Here is a 21,890-nt window from a genome sequence, read left to right as displayed (position 1 = left end):
TATTTTTGGCTGTGTTGGGTCTTCGTTTTCTGTGCGAGGGCTTTCTCTAGTTGTGGCAAGCGGGGGTCACTCTTCATCGCGGTGCGCGGGCCTCTCACTATCGCGGCCTCTCCTGCGGAGCACAGGCTCCAGACGCGCAGGCTCAGCAATTGTGGCTCACGGGCCTAGTTGCTCCGCGGCATGTGGGATCTTCCCAGACCAGGGCTCGAACCCATGTCCCCTGCATTGGCAGGCAGACTCTCAACCACTGCGCCACCAGGGAAGCCCAAGCCCCATTCTTTACCACAAAGTGGCGCTAGGCACCAGCAAAAAAGACCCCATACCAGGCCACACCTGACCTTGAGGGTAAGTAAGAACAGATGTGTTTCGTGAACTCTTTGATATTGTGAACTTGTTTATATGCACCCACAGCTAGCTTCACTAAGGGTTCTAGAACCTAATTCTTTTGATTAGGATCGGCCATTGCAGAGATTCAGAATCCAAGAGTCCTGGGTCAAGGCCAGGCTCTCAGTCCAGTGGAATGTGGCAGGGCAGGGAGGACAATAAAAGATCCTTTGTTCTGGTGAGAAATGGGATCTACATCCAATCAGCCAATGGAAAAAAAGAGCGGAGTCCCTCCAAAGGGGCAAAGAAAATATACCTGAACCTTCCAGGTACCGTGCAAGGGGATGGGACAAAATGGGTCCAGTGGAGAGGGTGTTCAGTGGAACCCGGAGACGGTCACCGGGCTGAAGAGGATCCCTGCGTGCATGAGGGAAGCCACTAAGGCAGGTGGGCCAGCCTGGACTTCCTGCCTCGTCTTACACAAACTGATGCAGCTTAGACGAGCCTGAGAGCAGGAGAGGGAGCTGCAGAAGTCAGGGCACGCCACATTTTCTTAGTCTTTGCTGCTAGAATAGGCCGTCAATATGGTGGCAGCCTAAAGAATGTCATGAAATAGAAAGAGCAACAGGATTTAGGAAACCGTCAGTGGTGGAAACACCACCAAGTTCTGGTCCTCCTCTGCTACTCAGCAGCAAGAGGCCTTTAGGCAACTAAGCAACATCTCCACCTACATCCCAACTCCCGGTCCAATAATAGTTTTTAAATGTCTACTGATATTTTAAAATGGATCAATTACTCCTCTTCTTAAGGGCCTGTAGTTTATAAGGTAAAACTATCAGGTATCAAATATTTAACCCAAATAAGTGCCAAGATTCATCCTGAATATACAACTAAATCCCAGGGAAATGTATTAGGTGTTTGACAGTTTCACTTTCTTGATTGACAGACAACAGAACTTGGAAGCTTGGATAGTCTGGTTCCATGAAACACAGCTTCCAAAGAACCAACATATGTGGTTTTCTCTTCACGACATCACATACCAGAACCAAAGCCAACCACTAAAGAGTAGATTAAATAGATTTAATCTATTTACTAAAGAGTAAATAATTCATGACCCCTAAACCTTTTGGGCTAACTAGGCCTATGTTTGCAGTACTTATTTTGGCTTGTATTTTCTTGAAGGAATGAAGTCCCGCTAATAGATACAGGAGAAGGAGGCAAGATAACACTGGTGTGCTGGCTGCTGTAAGATTAGTGACCTCGAAGATTTAAACTTGGTCCCAAATCCTTGAATAATAAATAAATCAGTGTCTGGAGAAGCCTACAGGTCTTGAACATGAAGAGCCTGATTAACTGGTCACGAGCACTCAGTCTGTGATAACAGAAATTCAGTCCCACTTAATGCTCCCAACTTTATGACTGTAGTTTTCACATTAACTGACAAAGTGGAGGGACTTCATAGCTGTAATAGCATGTACTCCTCCAATCACTTTCTCTCCACGGCTTTATAAGACGAGATCTGTGTGGGCCTCTGCAGTTTACGGGGCCTGGACTAAACAACATGCGCTGAGTAAATCTACACAAGATGCTTCCCTCAACAGCCTCATTTAATCCTCACAACAGTCTTGTGAAACAGGAGGGGCAGTAGTGATTCCCATTTTACAGGTGAAGAAGTTCCCAAACACCACGTGGTCACTGTCACGAAGATTCATTAGGCCCTGACCACGTTCTAAGCAGTGTGACTGTATGAACCTGCTTAATGTCTACAATATTAAGATACAGATAAGGTAGGTGTGAGTAGTATCCCCATTTTACAGATAAGAAAACCGAGAAACAGAGAATTTAAGTAACTAGCACTAAGTATTAACATAACTATAACCAGCTATCACTATTAGTAACCAGAACCAGGATTGAACTCAGGCAGTTGGCTCCAGAGTCCATACTTTTAAACCAAGGCAGACAACATCCTGCCTTGAGATTCGCCTGCCCAGCAGTATGTATCTGCTTTGGCCTCGGTCACGTAGCTAGTTGATGGCCAGGCCAAGGCCACTCCCATCTTCCTTCCAGCCCACATCCCTGCCTTGACAGGTGCTATCAATCATCACCTGCAAAAACAAAGCCACTCTGGGCCTTATCACGAGTCTAAACAACTGAGCAGAGTGGGCATGTATGCTGATGAACTAACTCTTCATAGGAACCCAGGTCAGGAGGCTACCTTCCGAAGCAAGACAGGTGGAAGGCCTCAGGGTGGAGGAAGCAACCAGTGGGAAACCTAGAGGGACACTCAGATCAAGAAACTTCCTACTGAAGATCCACCTGCTACATGCCACAAAGCCTCTTACATGTCACCAAAAGTCCACGGTAAAACTATATAGAGTTAATTTTATTGAAGAGGATGTTTACATTTTACCAATCTTATATCTTAATTAATTTTTTATTACCATTTTATTTATTTATTTTTTTAACTTCAGAATGTACGAATTTAATGAATTTAACATCATACTATTCCTTAGGATACCCCGTACTTAAAGGCCCTGATTCTAAGCTCCTGTTGCCGGCTTCCTCCACAATGATATCTTGTTTTTCTCTGAAAGTGGAGTCCAAATCCTATCATCTCCAGGCAGCTTCCAAATCTAGACTCATTCCATGAACTTCCAGAAGATGTTCTCTTTACCCTTTTCTCCTAGCATGGCAGGCACTTCACACCATGTCTTCTCTGCTTCTGTGGATTCAGAGCTTCTCCCAGACCAAGATGCTGCTCAATCAATTCTCAGGCCGCTCTTGGCACAGTGCTTGGCATATGGGAAACAGTCACTAAAGATTCTTTTTTTTTTAATTGGGGTATAGTTGTTTTACAATGTTGTATTAGTTTCTACCATACAGAGAAGTGGAGTTCCCTGTGCTATACAGCAGGTTCTTATTAGTTATCTATTTTATATATATTAGTGTCAATCCCAATCTCCCAATTCATCCCACCCTCCCCTCGCCCCCCACTTTACCCCTTGGTGTCCATACGTTTGTTCTCTACATCTGTGTCTCTGTTTCTGCCTTGCAAACCGGTTCATCTGTATCATTTTTCTAGATTCCTCATATATGCTTTAATATACGATATTTGTTTCTCTCTTTCTGATTTGCTTCACACTGTATAACAGTCTCTAGGTCCATCCACACAAATGACCCAATTTCATTCCTTTTTATGACTGAGTAATATTCCATTGTATACATGTACCACATCTTCTTTATCCATTCGTCTGTTGATGGACACTTAGATTGCTTCCATGACCTGGCTATTGTAAATAGTGCTGCAATGAACATTGGGGTGCATGTGTCTTTCTGAATTACGGTTTTCTCTGGGTATATGCCCAGTAGTGGGATTGCTGGGTCATATAGTAATTCTATTTTTAGTTTTTTAAGGAACCTCAATACTGTTCTCCATAGTGGCTGTATCAATTTACATTCTTACCAACAGTGCAAGAGGGTTCCCTTTTCTCCACACCCTCTCTCCAGCATTTGTTGTTTGTAGATTTTCTGATGATGCCCATTCTAACTAGTGTGAGGTGATACCTCATTGTAGTTTTGATTTGCATTTCTCTAACAATTAGTGATGTTGAGCAGCTTTTCATGTGCCTCTTGGCCATCTGTACGTCTTCTTTGGAGAAATGTCTACTTAGGTCTTCCTCCCATTTTTTGATTGGGTTGTTTGTTGTTTTGATATTGAGCTGCATGAGCTGTTTATATATTTTGGAGATTAATCCTTTGTCCGTGGATTCGTTTGCAAATATTTTCTCCCATTCTGAGGGTTGTTTTTTCGTCTTGTTTATAGCTTTCTTTGCTGTGCAAAAAGCTTTTCAGTTTCATTAGGTCCCATTTGTTTATTTTTCTTTTATTTCCATTATTCTAGGAGGTGGGTCAAAAAAGATCTTGCTGTGATTTATGTCAGTGTTCTTCCTATGTTTTCTTCTAAGTAATAAGAGTTTTATAGTGTCAGGTCTCATATTTAGGTCTCTAATCCATACTGAGTTTATTTTTGCATATGGTGTTAGGGAGTGTTCTAATTTCATTCTTTAACATGTAGCTGTCCAATTTTCCCAGCACCACTTATTGAAGTGACTGTATTTTCTCCATTGTATATTCTTGCCTCCTCTGTCATAGATTAGTTGACCATAGGTGCATGGGTTTATCTCTGGGCTTTCTATCCTGTTGCATTGATCTATATTTCTGTTTTTGTGCCAGTACCATATTGTCGTGACTACTGTAGCTTTGTAGTATAGTCTGAAGTCAGGGAGTCTGATTTCTCCAGCTCTGTTTTTTCCCCTCAAGATTGCTTTCGCTATATGGGGTCTTTTTTGTCTCCATATAAATTTTAAGATGTTTTGTTCTAGTTCTGTAAAAAATGCCATTGGTAATTTGATAGGGATTGCATCGAATCTGTAGATTGCTTTGGGTAGTATAGTCATTTTCACAATACTGATTCTTCTAATCCAAGAACATGGTATATCTCTCCATCTGTTGGTATCATCTTTAATTTCTTTCATCAGTGTCTTATAGTTTTCTGAGTACAGGTCTTTTACCTCCTTAGGTAGGTTTATTCCTAGGTATTTTATTCTTTTTGTTGCAATGGTGAATGGGATTGTTTCTTTAATTTCTTTCTGATCTTTCGTTGTTAGTGTATAGGTATGCAAGAAATTTCTGTGCATTAATTTTGTATCCTACAACTTTACCAAATTCATTGTTTAGCTCTAGTAGTTTCCTGGTGGCATCTTTAGGACTTTCTATGTATAGTATCATGACAACTGCAAACAGTGATAATTTTACTTCTTCTTTTCCAATTTGTACTCCTTTTGTTTCTTTTTCTTCTCTGATTGCCGTGGCTAGGATTTCCAAAACTATGTTGAATAATAGTGGCGAGAGTGGACATCCTTGTCTTGTTCCTGATCTTAAAGAAAATGCTTTCAGCTTTTCCCCACTGAGTATGATGTTGGCTGTAGGTTTGTCGTATATGGCCTTTATTATGTTGAGGTAGGTTCCCTCTATGCTCACTTTCTGGAGAGTTTTTATCATAAATGGGTGTTGAATTTTGTCAAAAGCTTTTTCTGCATCTATTGAGATGATCATATGGTTTTTATACTTCAATTTGTTAATATGGTGTATTACATTGATTGATTTGCATATATTGAAGAACCTTTGCATCCCTGGGATAAATCCCACTTGATCATTGTGTATGATCCTTTTAATGTGTTGTTGGATTCTGTTTGCTAGTATTTTGTTGAGGATTTTTGCATCTATATTCATCAGTGATATTGGTCTGTAATTTTCTTTTTTTGTAGTATCTTTGTCTGGTTTTGGTATCAGGGTGATGGTGGCCTTGTAGAATGAGTTTGGGAGTGTTCCTTCCTCTGCAACTTTTTTGGAAGAGTTTGAGAAGGATGGGTGTTAGCTCTTCTCTAAATGTTTGATAGAATTCACCTGTGAAGCCATCTGGTCCTGGACTTTTGTTTGTTGGAAGATTTTTAATCATAGTTTCAATTTCATTACTTGTGATTGGTCTGTTCATATTTTCTATTTCTTCCTGGTTCAGTCTTGGAAGGTTATACCTTTCTAAGAATTTGTCCATTTCTTCCAGGTTGTCCATTTTATTGGCATAGAGTTGCCTGTAGTAGTCTCTTATGATGCTTTGTATTTCTGTGGTGTCTGTTGTAACTTCTCCTGTTTCATTTCTAATTTTATCAATTTGAGTCCTCTCCCTCTTTTTCTTGATGAGTCTGGCTAAAGGTTTATCAATTTTGTTTATCGTCTCAAAGAACCAGCTTTTAGTTTCATTGATCTTTGTTATTGTTTTCTTTGTTTCTATTTCATTTACTTCTGCTCTGATCTTTATGATTTCTTTCCTTCTATTAACTTTGGGTTTTGTTTGTTCTTCTTCCTCTAGTTCCTTTAGGTGTAAGGTTAGGTTGTTTATTTGAGATTTTTCATGTTTCTTGCAGTAGAATTGTATTGCTATAAACTCCCCTCTTAGAACTGCTTTTGCTGCATCCCATAGGTTTTGGATCATCGTGTTTTCATTGTAATTTGTCTCTAGGTATTTTTTGAATTCCTCTTGAATTTCTTTAGTGATCTCTTGGTTATTTAGTAGCATATTGTTTAGCTTCCATTTGTTCACGTTTTTTGTGGTCTTCTTCCTGTAATTTATTTCTAATTTCATAGCATCGTGGTCAGAAAAGATGCTTAATACGATTTCGATTTTCTTAAATTTACTGAGGCTTGATTTGTGACCCAAGATGTGATCTATCCTGGAGAATGTTCCGTGTGCACTTGAGAAAGTGTAATCTGCTGTTTTTGGATGGAATATCCCATAAGTACCAATTAAATCTATCTGGTCTATTGTGTCATTTAAAGCTTGTGTTTATTAATTTTCTATCTTGATGATCTGTCCATTGGTGTAAGTGAGGTGTTAAAGTCCCCACTATTATTGTGTTACTGTCGATTTCCTCTTTTATAGCTGTTAGCATTTGCCTTATGTATTGAGGAGCTCCTATGTTGGGTGCGTATATATTTATAATTGTTATATCTTCTTCTTGGATTGATTCCTTGATCATTATATAGGGTCCTTCCTTGTCTCTTGTAACATGTTTTATTTTAAAGTCTATGCTATCTGATATGAGTATTGCTACTCCAGCTTTCTAGTGATTTCCACTTGCATGGAATATCTTTTTCCATCCCCTCACTTTCAGTCTGTATGTGTCCCTAGTTCTGAAGTGGGTCTCTTGTAGACAGCATATATACGGGTCTTGTTTTTGTATCCATTCAGCCAGTCTTTGTCTTTTGGTTGGAGCAGTTAATCCATTCACATTTAAGGTAATTGCCAATATGCATGTTTCTATTACCATTTTCTTAATTTTGGGCGGTTTGTTTTTGTAGGTCCTTCTCTTCTCTTGTGTTTCCCACTTAGAGAAGTTCCTTTAGCATTTGTTGTAGAGTTGGTTTGGTGGTGCTGAGTTCTCTTAGCTTTTGATTGTTTGTAACACTTTTGATTTCTCCATAGAATCTGAATGAGATCCTTGCTGGGTAGAGTATTCTTGGTTGAGGTTCTTCCCTTTCATCACTTTAAATATATCATGCCACTCCCTCCTGGCTTGCAGAGTTTCTGCTGAGAAATCAGCTGTTAACCTTGCGGGAGTTCCCTTGTATGTTATTTGTCGTTTTTCCCATGTTGCTTTTAATAATTTTTTTGTCTTTAATTTTTGTCAGTTTGATTACTATGTGTCTCGGCATGTTTCTGCTTGGGTTTATCCTGCTTGGGACTCTCTGTGCTTCCTGGACTTGGGTGGCTATTTCCTTTCCCATGTTAGGGAAGTTTTTGACTGTAATCTCTTTGAATATTTTCTCAGGTCCTTTCCCTCTCTCTTCTCCTTCTGGGACCCCTATAATGCAAATGTTGGTGTGTTTAATGTTGTTCCAGAGGTCTCTTAGGCCGCCTTCATTTCTCTTTTCTTTATTCTGTTCTGCAGCAGTGATTCCCACCATTCTGTCTTCCAGGTCACTTATCCGTTCTTTTTGCCTCAGTTATTCTACTACTGATTCCTTCTAGTGTATTTTTCATTTCAGTTATTGTATTGTTCATCTCTGTTTGTCTGTTCTTTAATTCTTCTAGGTCTTTGTTAAATATTTCTTGCATCTTCTCAATCGTTGCCTCCATTCTTTTTCCGAGGTCCTGGATCATCTTCACTATCATTATTCTGAATTCTTTTTCTGGAAGGTTGCCTATCTCCACTTCATTTAGCTGGTTCTCTGGGGTTTTATCTTGTTCCTTCATCTGGGACATAGTCGTCTGCCTTTTCATTTTGTCTACATTTCTATGATTGTGGTTTTCATTCCGTAGGCTGCAGGATTGTAGTTCTTGCTTCTGCTGTCTGCCCTCTGGTGGATGAGGCTATCTAAGAGTCTTGTGCAAGCTTCCTGATGGGAGGGACTGGTGGTGGGTAGAGCTGGGTGTTGCTCTGGTGGGCAGAGTTCAATAAAACTTTAATCTGCTTGTCTGCTGATTGGCAGGGCTGAGTTCCCTCCCTGGTGGCTGTTTGGACTGAGACAACCCAGCACTGAAGACTACAGGCTCTTTGGTGGGGCTAATGGCAGACTCCAGGAGGGCTCTCACCAAACAGTACTTCCCAGAACTTCTGCTGCCAGTGTCCTTGTTCCCGTGGTGAGCCACAGCCACCCCCTGCCTCTGCAGGAGACCCTCCAACACTAGCAGGTAGGTCTGGTTCAGTTTCCTATGGGGTCACTGCTCCTTCCCCCTGGGTCCTCATGCGCACACTACTTTGTGTGTGCCCTCCAAGTGTGGAGTCTCTGTTTCCCCCAATCCCATCAATGTCCTGCAATCAAATCCCACTGGCCTTCAAAGTCTGATTCTGTGGGGATTCCTGCTCCCATAGCTGGACCCCCAGGTTGGGAAGCCTGACGTAGGGCTTAGAACCTTCACTCCAGTGGGTGGACTTCTGTGTTATAACTGTTCTCCAGTTTGTGAGTCGCCCACCCAGCGGTAATGGGATTTGATTTTACTGTGATTGTGCCCCTCCTACCGTCTCACTCCAGCTTCTCCTTTGTCTTTGGATGTGGGGTATCTTTTTTGGTGAGTTCCAGTGGCTTCCTGTCGATGACTGTTCAGCAGTTAGTTGTGATTAGAGTGCGCTCACAAGAAGTAGTAAGCGCACGGCCTTCTACTCTGCCATCTTGAACCACTCTCATTACCATTTTAGGTAAACCTCAAAGTTATAGGCACATGTCAGAGCACTGTGATCCCAGAAATCGATGGGAAATGAAAGAAAGAAACACACAGCCTGTCTCATGTAGAGATTCTTTGTAAGAAGTTCCTTCTGAGGGGACAACCTAGCTTAACACTATGTGACACAGCCAACGTTTTAGCAACTCATCAACAACATTGAAACACATTTATATCGAATGTAAGGTGTTTCATACGCCACACAAAAAATGGATTCCTAAATCATTCTGCAAAGTGAATGTTCATTTATCTTTCCACACACACATAAATTGGAACGAAAGCTTATATGATCTTATATTCAGATTTTCTCTGGTAGGAAAAAAATATCAGTAAAGCTTTTTGTACAAGATGGAACAACATGCACAGTGATTTTCTCCCAAGAATCTCCTCCAATTTCAAATATCAAATGTAATCAGGCACTAAATGCATTAACAAGACATATATGCTGAGAAACTTGGTGTCTGACTTACCTATTGGATTTGTATCAAAGAACAATACCGGAACTCTCAAAATGGACTCCAACATTTTGTTGTGCCGAATTTGTGAAGAATTAACAAGAACGCAGAATATCAACAGAGATCTTGTGATGCCGAAAAGGACAGTACCCACAGTTAGAACTGAAATAAAGAAACATCATTCAGCACAAGATCTCTGCCTTTCCTTCCATGATGCTAAAGCATGGCAGGCAGTTTATAAAGAAATTATGTATTTTATTTTATAAATATAATTTATATATAAATTCATAAATAGAATATAGAAAAATTTATATATATAATGGATTATTTAAGTGTTTAATACATTCACAAGATACATTTATAAGGAAGAATATAAAAATCACTATGTTCCTCTCATTAAACAGAAACCACATGGGAAAAAAAAATCATGTGTAAACCACAATTTCATTCTATGCTTTCCTAATTCAATTACAAGTTCTAATAAAAACTCAGAAGAAAGAAAATTATAAAAAGTAGTTGATCTTCCTTTTTCCGTATTTCAAATCTTACTAATTAAAACATGTCCCATAATCTAAAATTGAGGAATGCTTTGGTACCATCATGAATTAACAGGGAACAGGAGAAATGATTTACCATTTCCTTGTAAATGGTAAATTTACATCGAAATTTAATTCCACGTAAAGTAGTTAATTCCATGCCCAAGTAGCTTTAAAGAGTATGAAAACATCATATTAAGTTGCAAGCAGAAAATCTCTTAAATAATTGAATTGCAAGAAAATACAAATTGTATTTTAACATGACATAATTAATCTAAGTGAGCAACTAATCTCTAAGTGTTTTATAGAAATGCAAATCATTCGGAAATGAACATAATCACTCAAACTTATATTTTATTAACAACATAAATGAGTACCTGCTATGCATATAAAAATTAAAATATCCCTCCTAACATCTCTTGAACAGACAATGCTAAATAGAGTGGACATAACTTCTATAATAAATATTCCATCAAGTACATTTTTTCTCCCCTCCAGCTGACACATCACTTATTTCAACTCTGAAAGCTGCTCAAATTCCTGAACTCCATCAACATGCATTTGTCTTAGCCCATCATTCTATGTGAATGTATAACAGATTCCCTTTCTTCTTCCTTTAAGTTCCCATAGTCCACCAATTCAGAAGGTAAACAACTAATGGATTTAGGTTTCTTAGCAAGAGATCAACACAATAAACACCAAATTTCAATGTGTGGGTTCTTACAAAGATATCACACTCTATCTCCGCAGAAAGCTTGTATGAGGGTTTCCCATGGGAATATTTAATATTTTAGATGAGTATTTCCTCTAAAAAGTATGTTACACTACATATATTCTAAGCACTCTTTTGAAAGCAGAGAGCCGTGTTAATATTAGTCTAGCAAGCCAGATGCTAAATTAATCACACAGTTGCGGACACGATAACATTGTAATTTCAAGGTAAGAAAGAGAAGCAATCCTAATTCCCAGACACTGGAATTCTCCCTGCTTAGCTTCCCTCTTAAGTAATTAGTGAAGCCCAAGAGATGAGCAGTATGGAGAAAGGGGGCTTTGCATACCTGTGAGGATATAATGCTTTTATTTGGGGGCCCCTGCTGCCAAAGGATTCATCCAAGTTCAATAAAAGCCAGGTTTTTTTCAGACAGAATTGGAACAACCTGAACCACACGGTGGGGATCTGTTTCTAATCCTCTTGCCCATCCATCTAATGAGATAAGATTTTGCTGAAGCAACTTACTAGAATAGACAATAGCCACATACTTCTAGTGGCTGATTTTCTGAATGTGCAATCCTGGATTAACTTCCAAAATCCAGTACAGAGCAAATTAAGAGTCTTCATTCAACCTCTTTGTTCTAGTAGATTTTAAAAATAATCATTCTAATTAATTCACAGAGTAAATGCAACTCAGACTCTTAACCCGCTAAGACATTACTAAATTACTCCTGGAAGCCCTAGTTGCTCACACAGGCTCATTGTAAGCACCTCAGACTCTTGTATAATAGGCCAGATTACTCGATTTTACCTGAATAAACTGTAAAGTACCAGTCAGGATCAGGGACCACAATTAGGTTTCCTTTTCCATACACCACGGCATACAGTGTACTCTGTCCATTCACCCTATGGAACAGGCAAGAAAAAAATATTATGCTATGGATAGAATTTAGATAAATAACAACCAAGGAAAACCCTCAATTTGGAAGATGTGTTTTATGCTGGAAAATGGTTCCCAGCTCACAAGGCCCTGTGTCCATCTACCTTATAAAGACTCAACTTGAATCATGATAGCAGGGGAAACTACGTGAGGATCAGAAGAGGGGGCTGAACAAGCCCCATCTCTCCCCCCTGACTCTGTGGGAAACTGCGGCTTCTTGTTGATTTTACAGCACTTTGGGTCGGACCAGGAATCACTCACCAGTATGAAAGCCACCAATCCTGAAGGACGTAGGCAACCTGGAGCAGGAAACAACAATCACTCAAACACTGACATTACTGACCCCCTCAAAACCCCACTCACTAGAATGGATGGAAAGGTTCCAGAGAACGGAGACGGTCCTTCCAGCTCAGGTCAGTGGCAAGCCCCACGTCCCAGACAACCGCAGGCCAGGGAAGGGCGTGTGACATTGTAAAATCTCTAAAAGACATCCTTTCTTTCCTAAAAGCTCTCTATCATGCACATGTGACACCAGAAAGCCTCACTTATTTTGCTCCCCACAGATACCGCATTTCAACGCAAATCCAAGTGGACGGCAAAATGCAGTAGTAATAGTGTAAGTGTCGGGATTTTTTGAAGGAAAAACGCTTGACGGGTACTGTGACGGTCAGTTTTCTGTGTCAGCTTGGCCAGGCCAGTGTCCAGCGATTCAACCAAACGCTCGGCTAGATATTGCTGTGAAGGTATTTTGTAGATGTGCTTCACATCTACAGTCAGTCAACTTAAGTAAAGGAGATCACCCTCAACAATGCGGTGGGCCTCATCCAGTCAGTCAAAGGCCTTAACAGGAAAACCTGAGGATTCTTGGAAAAGGAAGAAATTCTGCCTCAAGACTTCAGGGTCAGCGGCCTGAATCAGCCTGCAGGCCTGCCTTACTGATTTCATATTCACCCAGCTAGATCCCACAGTCTCATGAGCCAATTCTTTGAAATAAATCTCTTAATATACATATTAAAAATAATAATAAAATAAATACAGTATAAATAGTACATATATATCAAGTTGAGGGCACAAACCAAAATAAATGTCCTTACTTACCTGAGCTGCGATGTTTACTAGAATAAGGAAAATGATGATAAGCCAGTGAGCATCAGATGTGAAGTAATTCACGTAGGTCTTAAAGTGAACTCTTCCCTCCGAATACCTCTCCAGTGCTAGTGTAACCTGTATATTCTCAGTCTGCGAGGCAAAAATGACAGTGAGAGACAAAATTTTAAATAATGAACCCCGAATTTTAGAAGTTCAACAATTCACTCCACTGCAAAGCTGTGGAAAAACAGACACAGCTCACACGCTGGTAGGAGTGCAAGATGGTCCGTCTCCTACAGAGAAGGATGTGGAAGTATCTAGCAAAACCATGTATGCATTCACCCTTGGACCCAGCCATCCTACTCCTAGGAATCTATGAGAAACAAGGAAACATCATTTACACAAAGTTATTCACTGTTGGGTGGCTTTGCTTTAAATCGATCATGGGCCTCAGCACACACACAACATACCTGATTCAAGTATAAATGCAGAAGCTTATTCCAAAATAATACACTAAATGATATGGAGCTAATGTATCCCTCTAGATTATTTGTGTCACTCAATGATGGAAACATAAAACATACTCGGGGCTCAAAATACTAGCCAGATACAGTAAACTGAGTTCACACGGTGAGCTGGAGTAATGTGAGTCTGGATAGCAGGGGAACAGCATATGATCAGAATCTGCTTGGTTCCTGAATTTCAGAGAGTGATTCCTGAGTTTGGAATGTGAGGGACTAATCTAAATACTTGTCAGAATCATCCAGGATCCTGGGTTTGGATAGTGAGGGTTTGGATATCGAGGAACACCTGTGTATGTTTTTAAGGGAGATCTAGTGCATTTCTGTCTGGAGGACTTAAAATGCATTATAGAGTCACAGGAGCCAAGGATGTCCTGGGCTCTATGCTGGCCACTGGGATTGAAGGTGGATAAGATGTGGTTCTTGGTCTTGAATGGTAAGAAAGGAAGATGGGAACTAATTCCAAACTGTCTGTTGTATGTCAGGTCCTTTGCACAGGCTACCTCTGGCCTATCACAGAACATCTGACAAGGGGGCAAAATAATACCATGAGTCACCTACAGTGCCAGTTAACACATAGGAAAGCAGCTGATTTAATTTGGGCCACAGCAGGACTCCATATAAGGAGGTCTTAACATTACGCCTCTAGATGCATAAAGGAAGCCAGGAGCCAACAGAGCAAGTAGGATGTAACTATGGTAAACTGAAGAGTTCTCATATCAGTGTGAGCCACATACACCCAGAAATTCATAGCAGTACACCCACTACTGATCTCCATAAGATTCTCCATCCTACACCCAAGGGAGAACCCCATTCAGGGAGCAATTTAATTCTACCAATTCCATGGAATAAGGCCTTGGAAACTTAGGATCTACTTTGGGACAAACAAAGATGTCATGAGCAGAGCAGACTGAAGGTCCATGAGTCCACCAAGAGTGGACAGACCAGGGCATTTGCAGGATGAGAAACTCACATCTTGGTTCTCTGGAGCGGCATCTTGCAACGAGGGTGTGGAAGACTGTTGAGACCAAACTGAAGACTCAGAGGTCTGATTCCTCAGAGTGGGAGCTCCTGGAACTGGAGATAGTTCAGCCTGCTCATTCACCTTCTTTAAAAGGATATCTTCAAAATCTACCCCAGATTTCGGAAAGGTAGCGTTAAGTCCCCTTTTGCAGTATTTTGCCCTAAAATAAAGAATTTGAGAGGAATACATTTGCATTTGATAATACTAATCTATTCTAAATACCAATCAAGAAAAGTTAACTGGTCTTAACTTATGATTTTCCTAAGAAAATGATCCTTAGGTTTGGAATTCTGATTGACAAATCTACTTCAATTCAACTCGAAAAAGAACTGAGCATTCTGATCTCTGCCACGCCCTGCGTTAGGTACTGGGGGATAGGAAACAAATGTGTGCTCATGTGTTAAAAATGGAGGCTACTGACATAACTACCGTGGGCACTTCAGGAATCAAAAAGCACAGAGGCTGGTGATATTATCAACACGGTCTGTTTAGACAACATGGAAATTGAAAGAAGCCTCATGTGACAAGCAGGATTTAAAAAAACAGTCAATTGGGAAGGATATTCCAGGAAAGAAACTTAAGACTGGGCTTCCTTGGTGGCGCAGTGGTTGAGAATCCACCTGCTGATGCAGGGGACACGGGTTCGAGCCCTGGTCCGGGAAGATCCCACATGCCGCCGAGCAGCTAGGCCCGTGAGCCACAACTACTGAGCCTGCGCGTCTGGAGCCTGTGCTCCGCAACAAGAGAGGCCGCGACGGTGAGAGGCCCGCGCACCGCGATGAAGAGTGGCCCCCACTTGCCGCAACTAGAGAAAGCCCTTGCACAGAAACGAAGACCCAACACAGCCAAAAATAAATAAATAAATAAATAAAAATTAAAAAAAAAAAAAAAAAGAAACTTAAGACTGACCCAGAGGTGGGCACGAGCACATCTGCATAGGTAAGGGTGACTCATCAAATCTTCGCTGACCATTGTCATAGTATCATGTGCCCCACTGAGACGAGCAATGTAGGAACCAGCCCTGGACAGAGAACCCACGAGCTGCATCTTCATGGTCTTCACAACTGCCCCACAAACACAGGAAGTTCCCAACTGAAAATTCAATATTTCAGCTGATGAAATAACTAATAAACAAGGAGGTCATGAGACCGGGGTGGCTCTAATGCCTTGGCAGCCTGTGCCAGCAAACCAAAACCTAAGCCAGAATCAATCACAAGCAGCCAACCAGGCTTCCCCAAATCAGGCAACTGCTTAAGCTACAGCCAATCAAATCATTTTCTTTGAACATGTGTAACACATCATTGCACAGTTTCCCTCCCTTACAAAGTTATATAAAATAATGTGCAGATGTTTTCACTATTTTCTGACCCCATGAAACAAGACTCAGCTGATTCACTCAGTGGCAAACAAAATACTGGGCAAAATTCCAGGATGAAAAACTAATTAAAGTAGGGTATGTCTGGTTAAGACAGGTCAGGTAAAGAAGGTGGCCCACGACCCTAGCTGGTACCCCTCTCATTCTATCCCCTGAGGTGGTCCCCTAGGAGAAGCCCAATGAAGCCTTTGGGCATTGTCTGATACTGCAGAATTAGAAAATTATTCATGATACACTGTGTCTTGTTCCACTTGGGAGGCAAAATTCATACACCTTATTTCATGAAATTATCACTTTCCACTTAGTATCTGTAAGATGCACAAGGAAACAACTAATGGTACAAAGACAGCAATTTTACTCGGCAGCCAATCACTGATCATTCTGAGGGGACGAGGGGACAGTCATCCCCTCTCTGCTCTGAGAGACCAGACAAACAGTAAGGATGGACCCCAACTCATCCAAGGGTGCTCACCAGCGGACAAATGGTTGTTCTGATAGTAGTAAAATTGAGGGTAGTGTCCTCAAAAGAAGTAATAAGGGGACCCTAAAACATCCAGGGACTGGCTAAATAGGTTATTCTCCTGCCCACTGATTCTGTGCTCATAATAGTGCCAATGCTGGGGTTTTATACACTAGTATCACCCCCTCTGTGCATGAAATCAACTGCTCTCAAGCTTGAGAGATCTGAGCCCCCCATTCCTGGAGGAGTAGAGAAGAGTTGACTGCTTCTAGAGAGGTAGAGGTTTTGCATTTTAATATCCTACTTGGAGCAGAAATTCATTTGATAAGTCAGGAAGTTTACCAAGGGCCTACTGGAACAGACGGTGGTTAAGGATGGAGGTGCTGAAGCACAGAGGCAAACAAGCCAAGGAGTGAAGCATCAAACCACCACCAACTCTGAAAAATTCTCACTAATCTCCAATCCACCCCTAACCATGCTAGGAGTTGTGGGTTGAATGGTGCCCTCCTCCAAAAAAAAGATACGTTCAAGCTATAAACGTCACACCTGTAAAGGTGACCTTATTTGGAAACAGGGTCTTTGCAGATGTAATCAAGTTAAGGTAAGGTCATATTGAGTAGGGTGGCCCTAAATCCAATATGACTGATGTCCTTATGAGAAGAGAAGAGACTCAGACAGACACGGGGACAATGGCCACGTGACATCAGAGGCAGAGACTACAGTCCTGCAGCTGTAAGCCAAGGAACCACAAGGAAAGCCAGTGAACATCAGAAGCTGGAAGGGAGGATTCTCCCCTAGAGCCTTCGGGGAGAGCACGGCCCTGCCAGCACCTTGATTTGGGACTTGCAGCCTCCAGAACAGTGAGATGATAAATTTCTGTTGCTTTAAGCCACCCAGTTTGCAGTACTTTGTTATGGCAGCTCCAGAAACTGATACACTAGCCTGAGCCCACACTTCTGTCTTCTCAACTGTACTAAGACTTCTAACTTCTCTTGCTGTCGCCCTCCAGTGAACATCAGAGGAATCTTTTAAATCACACGTCAGACCACATCACTCCTCTGCTCTGGACCGACCAACGGCTTCCATCCCACTTCCTGGCCCACTGCCCGCTGCTCAGAGACCAGCGCCCTCCACGTCCCCTGCTCACTCTCCTCAGACACGCTGGCCTTCCTGCCATTCCTCCAACCTGCCAGGTCAGCTCCTTCCTTAGGACCCCCCTCCCCCAGGTGCCTGGATGGCCCTCACCTTCGTGTCACTCAGGCCCCGAGAGGCACCAGCTCCTCAGGGAGGAAGGCAGGATATCAGCCCCACCCCCTCTCTCTTTCATCACATCTGTCCCCATAAGAACAGAAGCCCCACGAAGGCAGGGCCTTGTCCTACCGCCGCACAGGCTCTCACGTGTATGGGGCACAGAAAGAGGCCTGGGCAGTGAGACCAGCAACTGGCTACACCAGCAGCGTGGGCGTCTCTAACTGGGGGTGCTTGCCTCCCTTCTGGTGTTAATGGAAGATGCTCTTCAGGCAAACCAAGCATGACAATCACATGGATACAAACAGGTCTTAGTATCTCTAATTTCCAAATACTAACACTCTTTGACTTAAGTTGTGGAAAGGGAACACAAATAGTTCTAAATAAAATAGCATCGTTATCCTTAATAAATTTCACTAGAACAGTGATAATTCAGTAACTCTGCGGCAGCACTTTCATATACTTTAGGGTTTATGTGGCCTAGGGTGTGACAGTGACATTTCTACAGGTCTTCGGATTCATCCTCAAAGGCATGAATACCAGCTCTGAGAAGAAGGGGGCATAAAACTGAGGGAGAAAAGGCTGTTTACCATGAACTCAAGGAGAGTGACCTGCTGGGAGGCGTGGCCTTCAACACACCTGAGTACTAGCAAGCTCCACAGGCTTCTAGAAACTACTTACATCTTTCAGTACCAGAATCTGACTTGCATCTTTTAGGTACTGCCTTGTGGGAACGGGAGAAGACGGATTTGTCATATAAAAATGGGTACATTTTTCTTAGTTTTCTGATTATTTATGACATATAATGTACATATTAACAACAAAAAAATTAATAGATTCTTGGTAACCTTTGCCAGAGTGCATTTTCTAGACACTTCTTCCCAGAGAATATTAGATAGAAAATGAATGCTAGCGTGGCCTCCGTCAGTCTCTACAACATTCCCAGTCCCATCCAGGAAGCAAATCCTTTTTCATTAGGACTGAACACCTTCCAAATATGAAAATGAAAGAACAGAATCCAAACAGCACAAATCACAGTGGAAATTATCCAACAGCTCAAAGACATAGCAATGCTCTATAGCCAAGACCGCTGTGTGATCAGCCCACCCGAGACGGCTGTTCTCGTGCTCTCTGCCCATCCCTGCTCATCCAGGGCCTGCTTCACCTACGCCCCAATCACGTGACTGACCTTCCTACACACTTGCCCCAGGCCCCAGCCAATGACTGTGCCAGCTTCAGCTCAGAACGCTCCACCATGCTACCAAAGGGGCGGCCAGGGCTGTGCTCCTTCCCTGGTTCCCACGGTAACCGATGAGCCAGCCTGATGTCCATTCCCCTGTAACCGGTAATCCTCCCTCTCCCCCGCCTCCCCGCCAGGAGCCCAGACTGCTGCCGTGTCCACCACACACGGTGGGGTGTCCCTCCAGGACCTTGCTTCAGACATGGAAGCTCGCCGTGGCCACTGAACCATCCGTGTCTCTGTCACTGACTCCGGGCTCTTTCTCAGGTCTAAGCTGGGCAAGCACAGGCCCTGCAGGCTGCGGGGTGCAGCCCAACAAACACCCTCTGTATCCAACCTTATATGTGTGTTTACAGTAACCCCTAAGACTGCTCCACCTTTTAAATGCAGACCCCTAGGGACTCAGCCCCAGTCCCATCCCACAAGGGTCGACGACCCCTCCAGGGAAGCGAGTAGCCGGGTCCGGGGCCCCGGTGACCACGGGCAGGGCTCCAGGCGTGTACTCTGGGTGCCCGAGCCCCTCGCAGGGCAAATCTCAGGGACCTGGGCCACAGCTCAGCCTGCTGAGTGAGCCAGATGCAGAGTCTGGAGGCAGCAGACTGCAGCTCAATCCCTCTCACGAGCCTGACAGCGTCGGACAAGCTACTAAACCTCAGTGTCTTCATCTCAAAACAAGGCCAATGACAACTCACCCACATGTTGAGAAATCAAACCACCAATCCGCTCAGTACACGTCAGCCCCCTCCTCCACTCCCTCCTAACCCACGTGCGGTCATGGGCTCTGGATTCAGGACAGAAAAGTCCTAAGGGGACACACTGGACACTGGGTCTATGATCAGAAGCAAGAGCTCAGGATGTAGACACATACATCATTATGTCCAAAAGGATTCACTCTTCCCGTTGACATGTGTTAGTTCAGCTTTCGTACCTAAGTCTCTTAACTGAGTAAACCCGCCTTCAGTCTTAGTACTAAAGCTTTTCATGGAACTGTTTCTCCTTAATTCAAAATTACCTGCCGACAGTCCCTGAAGGTGGATGTTAATCCAATCTGAAGGGCTGCTGTGTCCAAGATGGAGCAACCCAAAAATTCTAAAATGTTTCCTTCCTAACATTCCATCACAGATGAGGTAATACAAATAATTACAATGAAGTCATCAGTTGATGACTTTAAATTTCTCCTAAATAATGCACTTTATCCAAATCTCTAGGAAATACTCTATTTTTCCAGTTTTTAGAATAAAGATTTCCAAGTCATGCATAAAAATGATTGATTCAGCAACCAGTTGTTTAGCTGTTATTCCTATATAAGGGCTGTGTTAATCCCATAATCCTATATATAATCCTATATAAGGGCTATAATCTTATATATAATCCCATATGAGGGTGTGTTAAGAGGGGACACACCCCACAGTAGAGGGGATACAAATAAGGAAGACAGAGTCCCACCTTCATTCCTTCAATCAGCAGAGGTTTGTTGAAGTGCCAGGCACTTGACCGACATCTGCAGGTCAGGAAAGCAGACACTACTCAGCACCATGTACAGGGGGACACACTAAACAAGTATAGAAAATGCACTATCGGGCCGTGATGTGTGCTCTGAAGGAAAAGCAAGGGGGGCTGCTGTCTTAGACGGGGGTGACACGGGAGCCCTGAGACTATCTGGGGGAAAACATCCTGGAAAAAGGTACAGCGGGTCCAAGGGTCCTGGGACAGAACATGCTGGGCTAAGGAACCTTCATGCATTCACAGCTTCTAGGGGGTGGGGAGGACTGATACATGGTCAAGTGCAACCCACTGAGGCCTGTGGGAAGACAGAAGGGCACAGGCTCCCCCTGAAGGAACAGGAGGGAAAGGCAGGGGCTCTGGGACACAGGGAGCAGTATCTACAGACAGACAGGTGTGAGAAAGGGCCCGTCACAAAGCCAGCGCGGCCGAGTGGTGTGAGGACCAGCTGGAAAGGTCGATGGGGGCAGATGGCAAAGAAGCTGGTTCTCCGTTTGAGGACCTGGAGCTGCAGCCTGAACATGAGGGGAGCCTGTGAAGGGCTGGAGCAGGAAGGGCGAGCTGTGTAGACGCAGCGTGGGCATCTGATCAGGACAGACCCGAAGAACTGATGACGCAGGAGGCAGGGGGTCTGGCGATGTGGGGTTCTCTGAACCAAAACGGGATCCACAGCTGGACACAGGTGAGACTGCATCAGTTCACCTAAGGCTCTAACTTTCTGTAGGTGATAGAATCCACTTAAGGTTTACAACGTGTAGTTGGAAAACTCAGAAACCTTAGCAACCTTCAATATATATTCATGACTGACGGAAACTGTCAACAGCAAGTAGAGGTGCGACTGATTCACTTTAATACAAAACACTCCCCCTTACTAAGCTTCGACACGACCACCATCTTTCATAGCATACTGTTCCATCCAATTTTCTAACTCGTTGAGAACATTCTCCAGGTGCTGCTGAGCGATTTCCTAAACTGCCTTCCTGCTCCCTGCCCTAAGTTTTCCAAAAAAATGTGGTTCTGATTAGCAAACAACAGTCTGAACAAGGTTGCTCCTATGAAGCGTACATCCAAGGTCACTAAATCCAAAAGGTTGGAAGGGACTTTATAAACACCTCCTGTGCTGGAAGAAGAGCTTGGGAGAGCTTCTGTGATAAGCACACCGATCCGTGGCGATCAGAACACCTTTCCTCTCTCCTCCCTGTGACACGGACGCAATGGCCAGCCGAAACTGTTCTCGGAGTGACGGAGAACTTGTGCAGACGCACACAAGACGGAGTGACAGACATCTGTGAATTCGGGCAGGGCGCTGGGAACAGGGAGGCTGTGCTACTCAAGACCCAGGAGGGTGGGGGTGGGAACCTCTGTCACAGCACTAGTGCCTGCCACTGGACCCGTGACAAGACACAAGGCACTTCTCTAAGGGAAAATGCATCAAGTCACGATCAGGAGAGGGTGGGAAAGGCAAGTCAGATCAGAGAGCTGGAGGCCATGCCACGTGTCGGCTGCCCTGCTCTCTCGTGTTCTGAAAGAGTCAATGCTACTGTGCACTTTTTGTGTGTGTGTTAAGATATACGTGACGTGAAGTTTACCATTTTAACCATTTTTAAGCATATACCTCATTGGCATTAAGTACACTCACATTGTTGTGCAGCCATCACCACCATCCATCTGCAGAGCTCTTTCA

At 43.0% G+C, this 21,890-nt stretch overlaps 1 protein-coding gene across 1 annotated transcript in view; it reads right to left on the bottom strand.

The window, feature by feature from the left end:
• LOC309615811 (ATP-binding cassette sub-family C member 4-like) overlaps positions 1-21,890 on the bottom strand; it is a 204,891-nt gene that overhangs the window by 89,181 nt on the left and 93,820 nt on the right. Inside the window, 7 exon segments of the mRNA XM_082365781.1 lie at positions 9,574-9,720; positions 11,618-11,712; positions 12,008-12,045; positions 12,845-12,985; positions 14,330-14,584; positions 20,622-20,790; positions 21,367-21,492. Coding sequence (XP_082221907.1) covers positions 9,574-9,720; positions 11,618-11,712; positions 12,008-12,045; positions 12,845-12,985; positions 14,330-14,584; positions 20,622-20,790; positions 21,367-21,492 — 971 coding nt within the window.

The sequence above is a fragment of the Balaenoptera borealis genome, assembly GCF_965194805.1.
Source record: "Balaenoptera borealis genome assembly, chromosome: 18".
In the NCBI taxonomy this organism is placed as follows: domain Eukaryota; kingdom Metazoa; phylum Chordata; class Mammalia; order Artiodactyla; family Balaenopteridae; genus Balaenoptera; species Balaenoptera borealis.
Note: the sequence above shows the minus strand (reverse complement) of the source record. Positions and strands in the feature narration are given on the sequence as shown.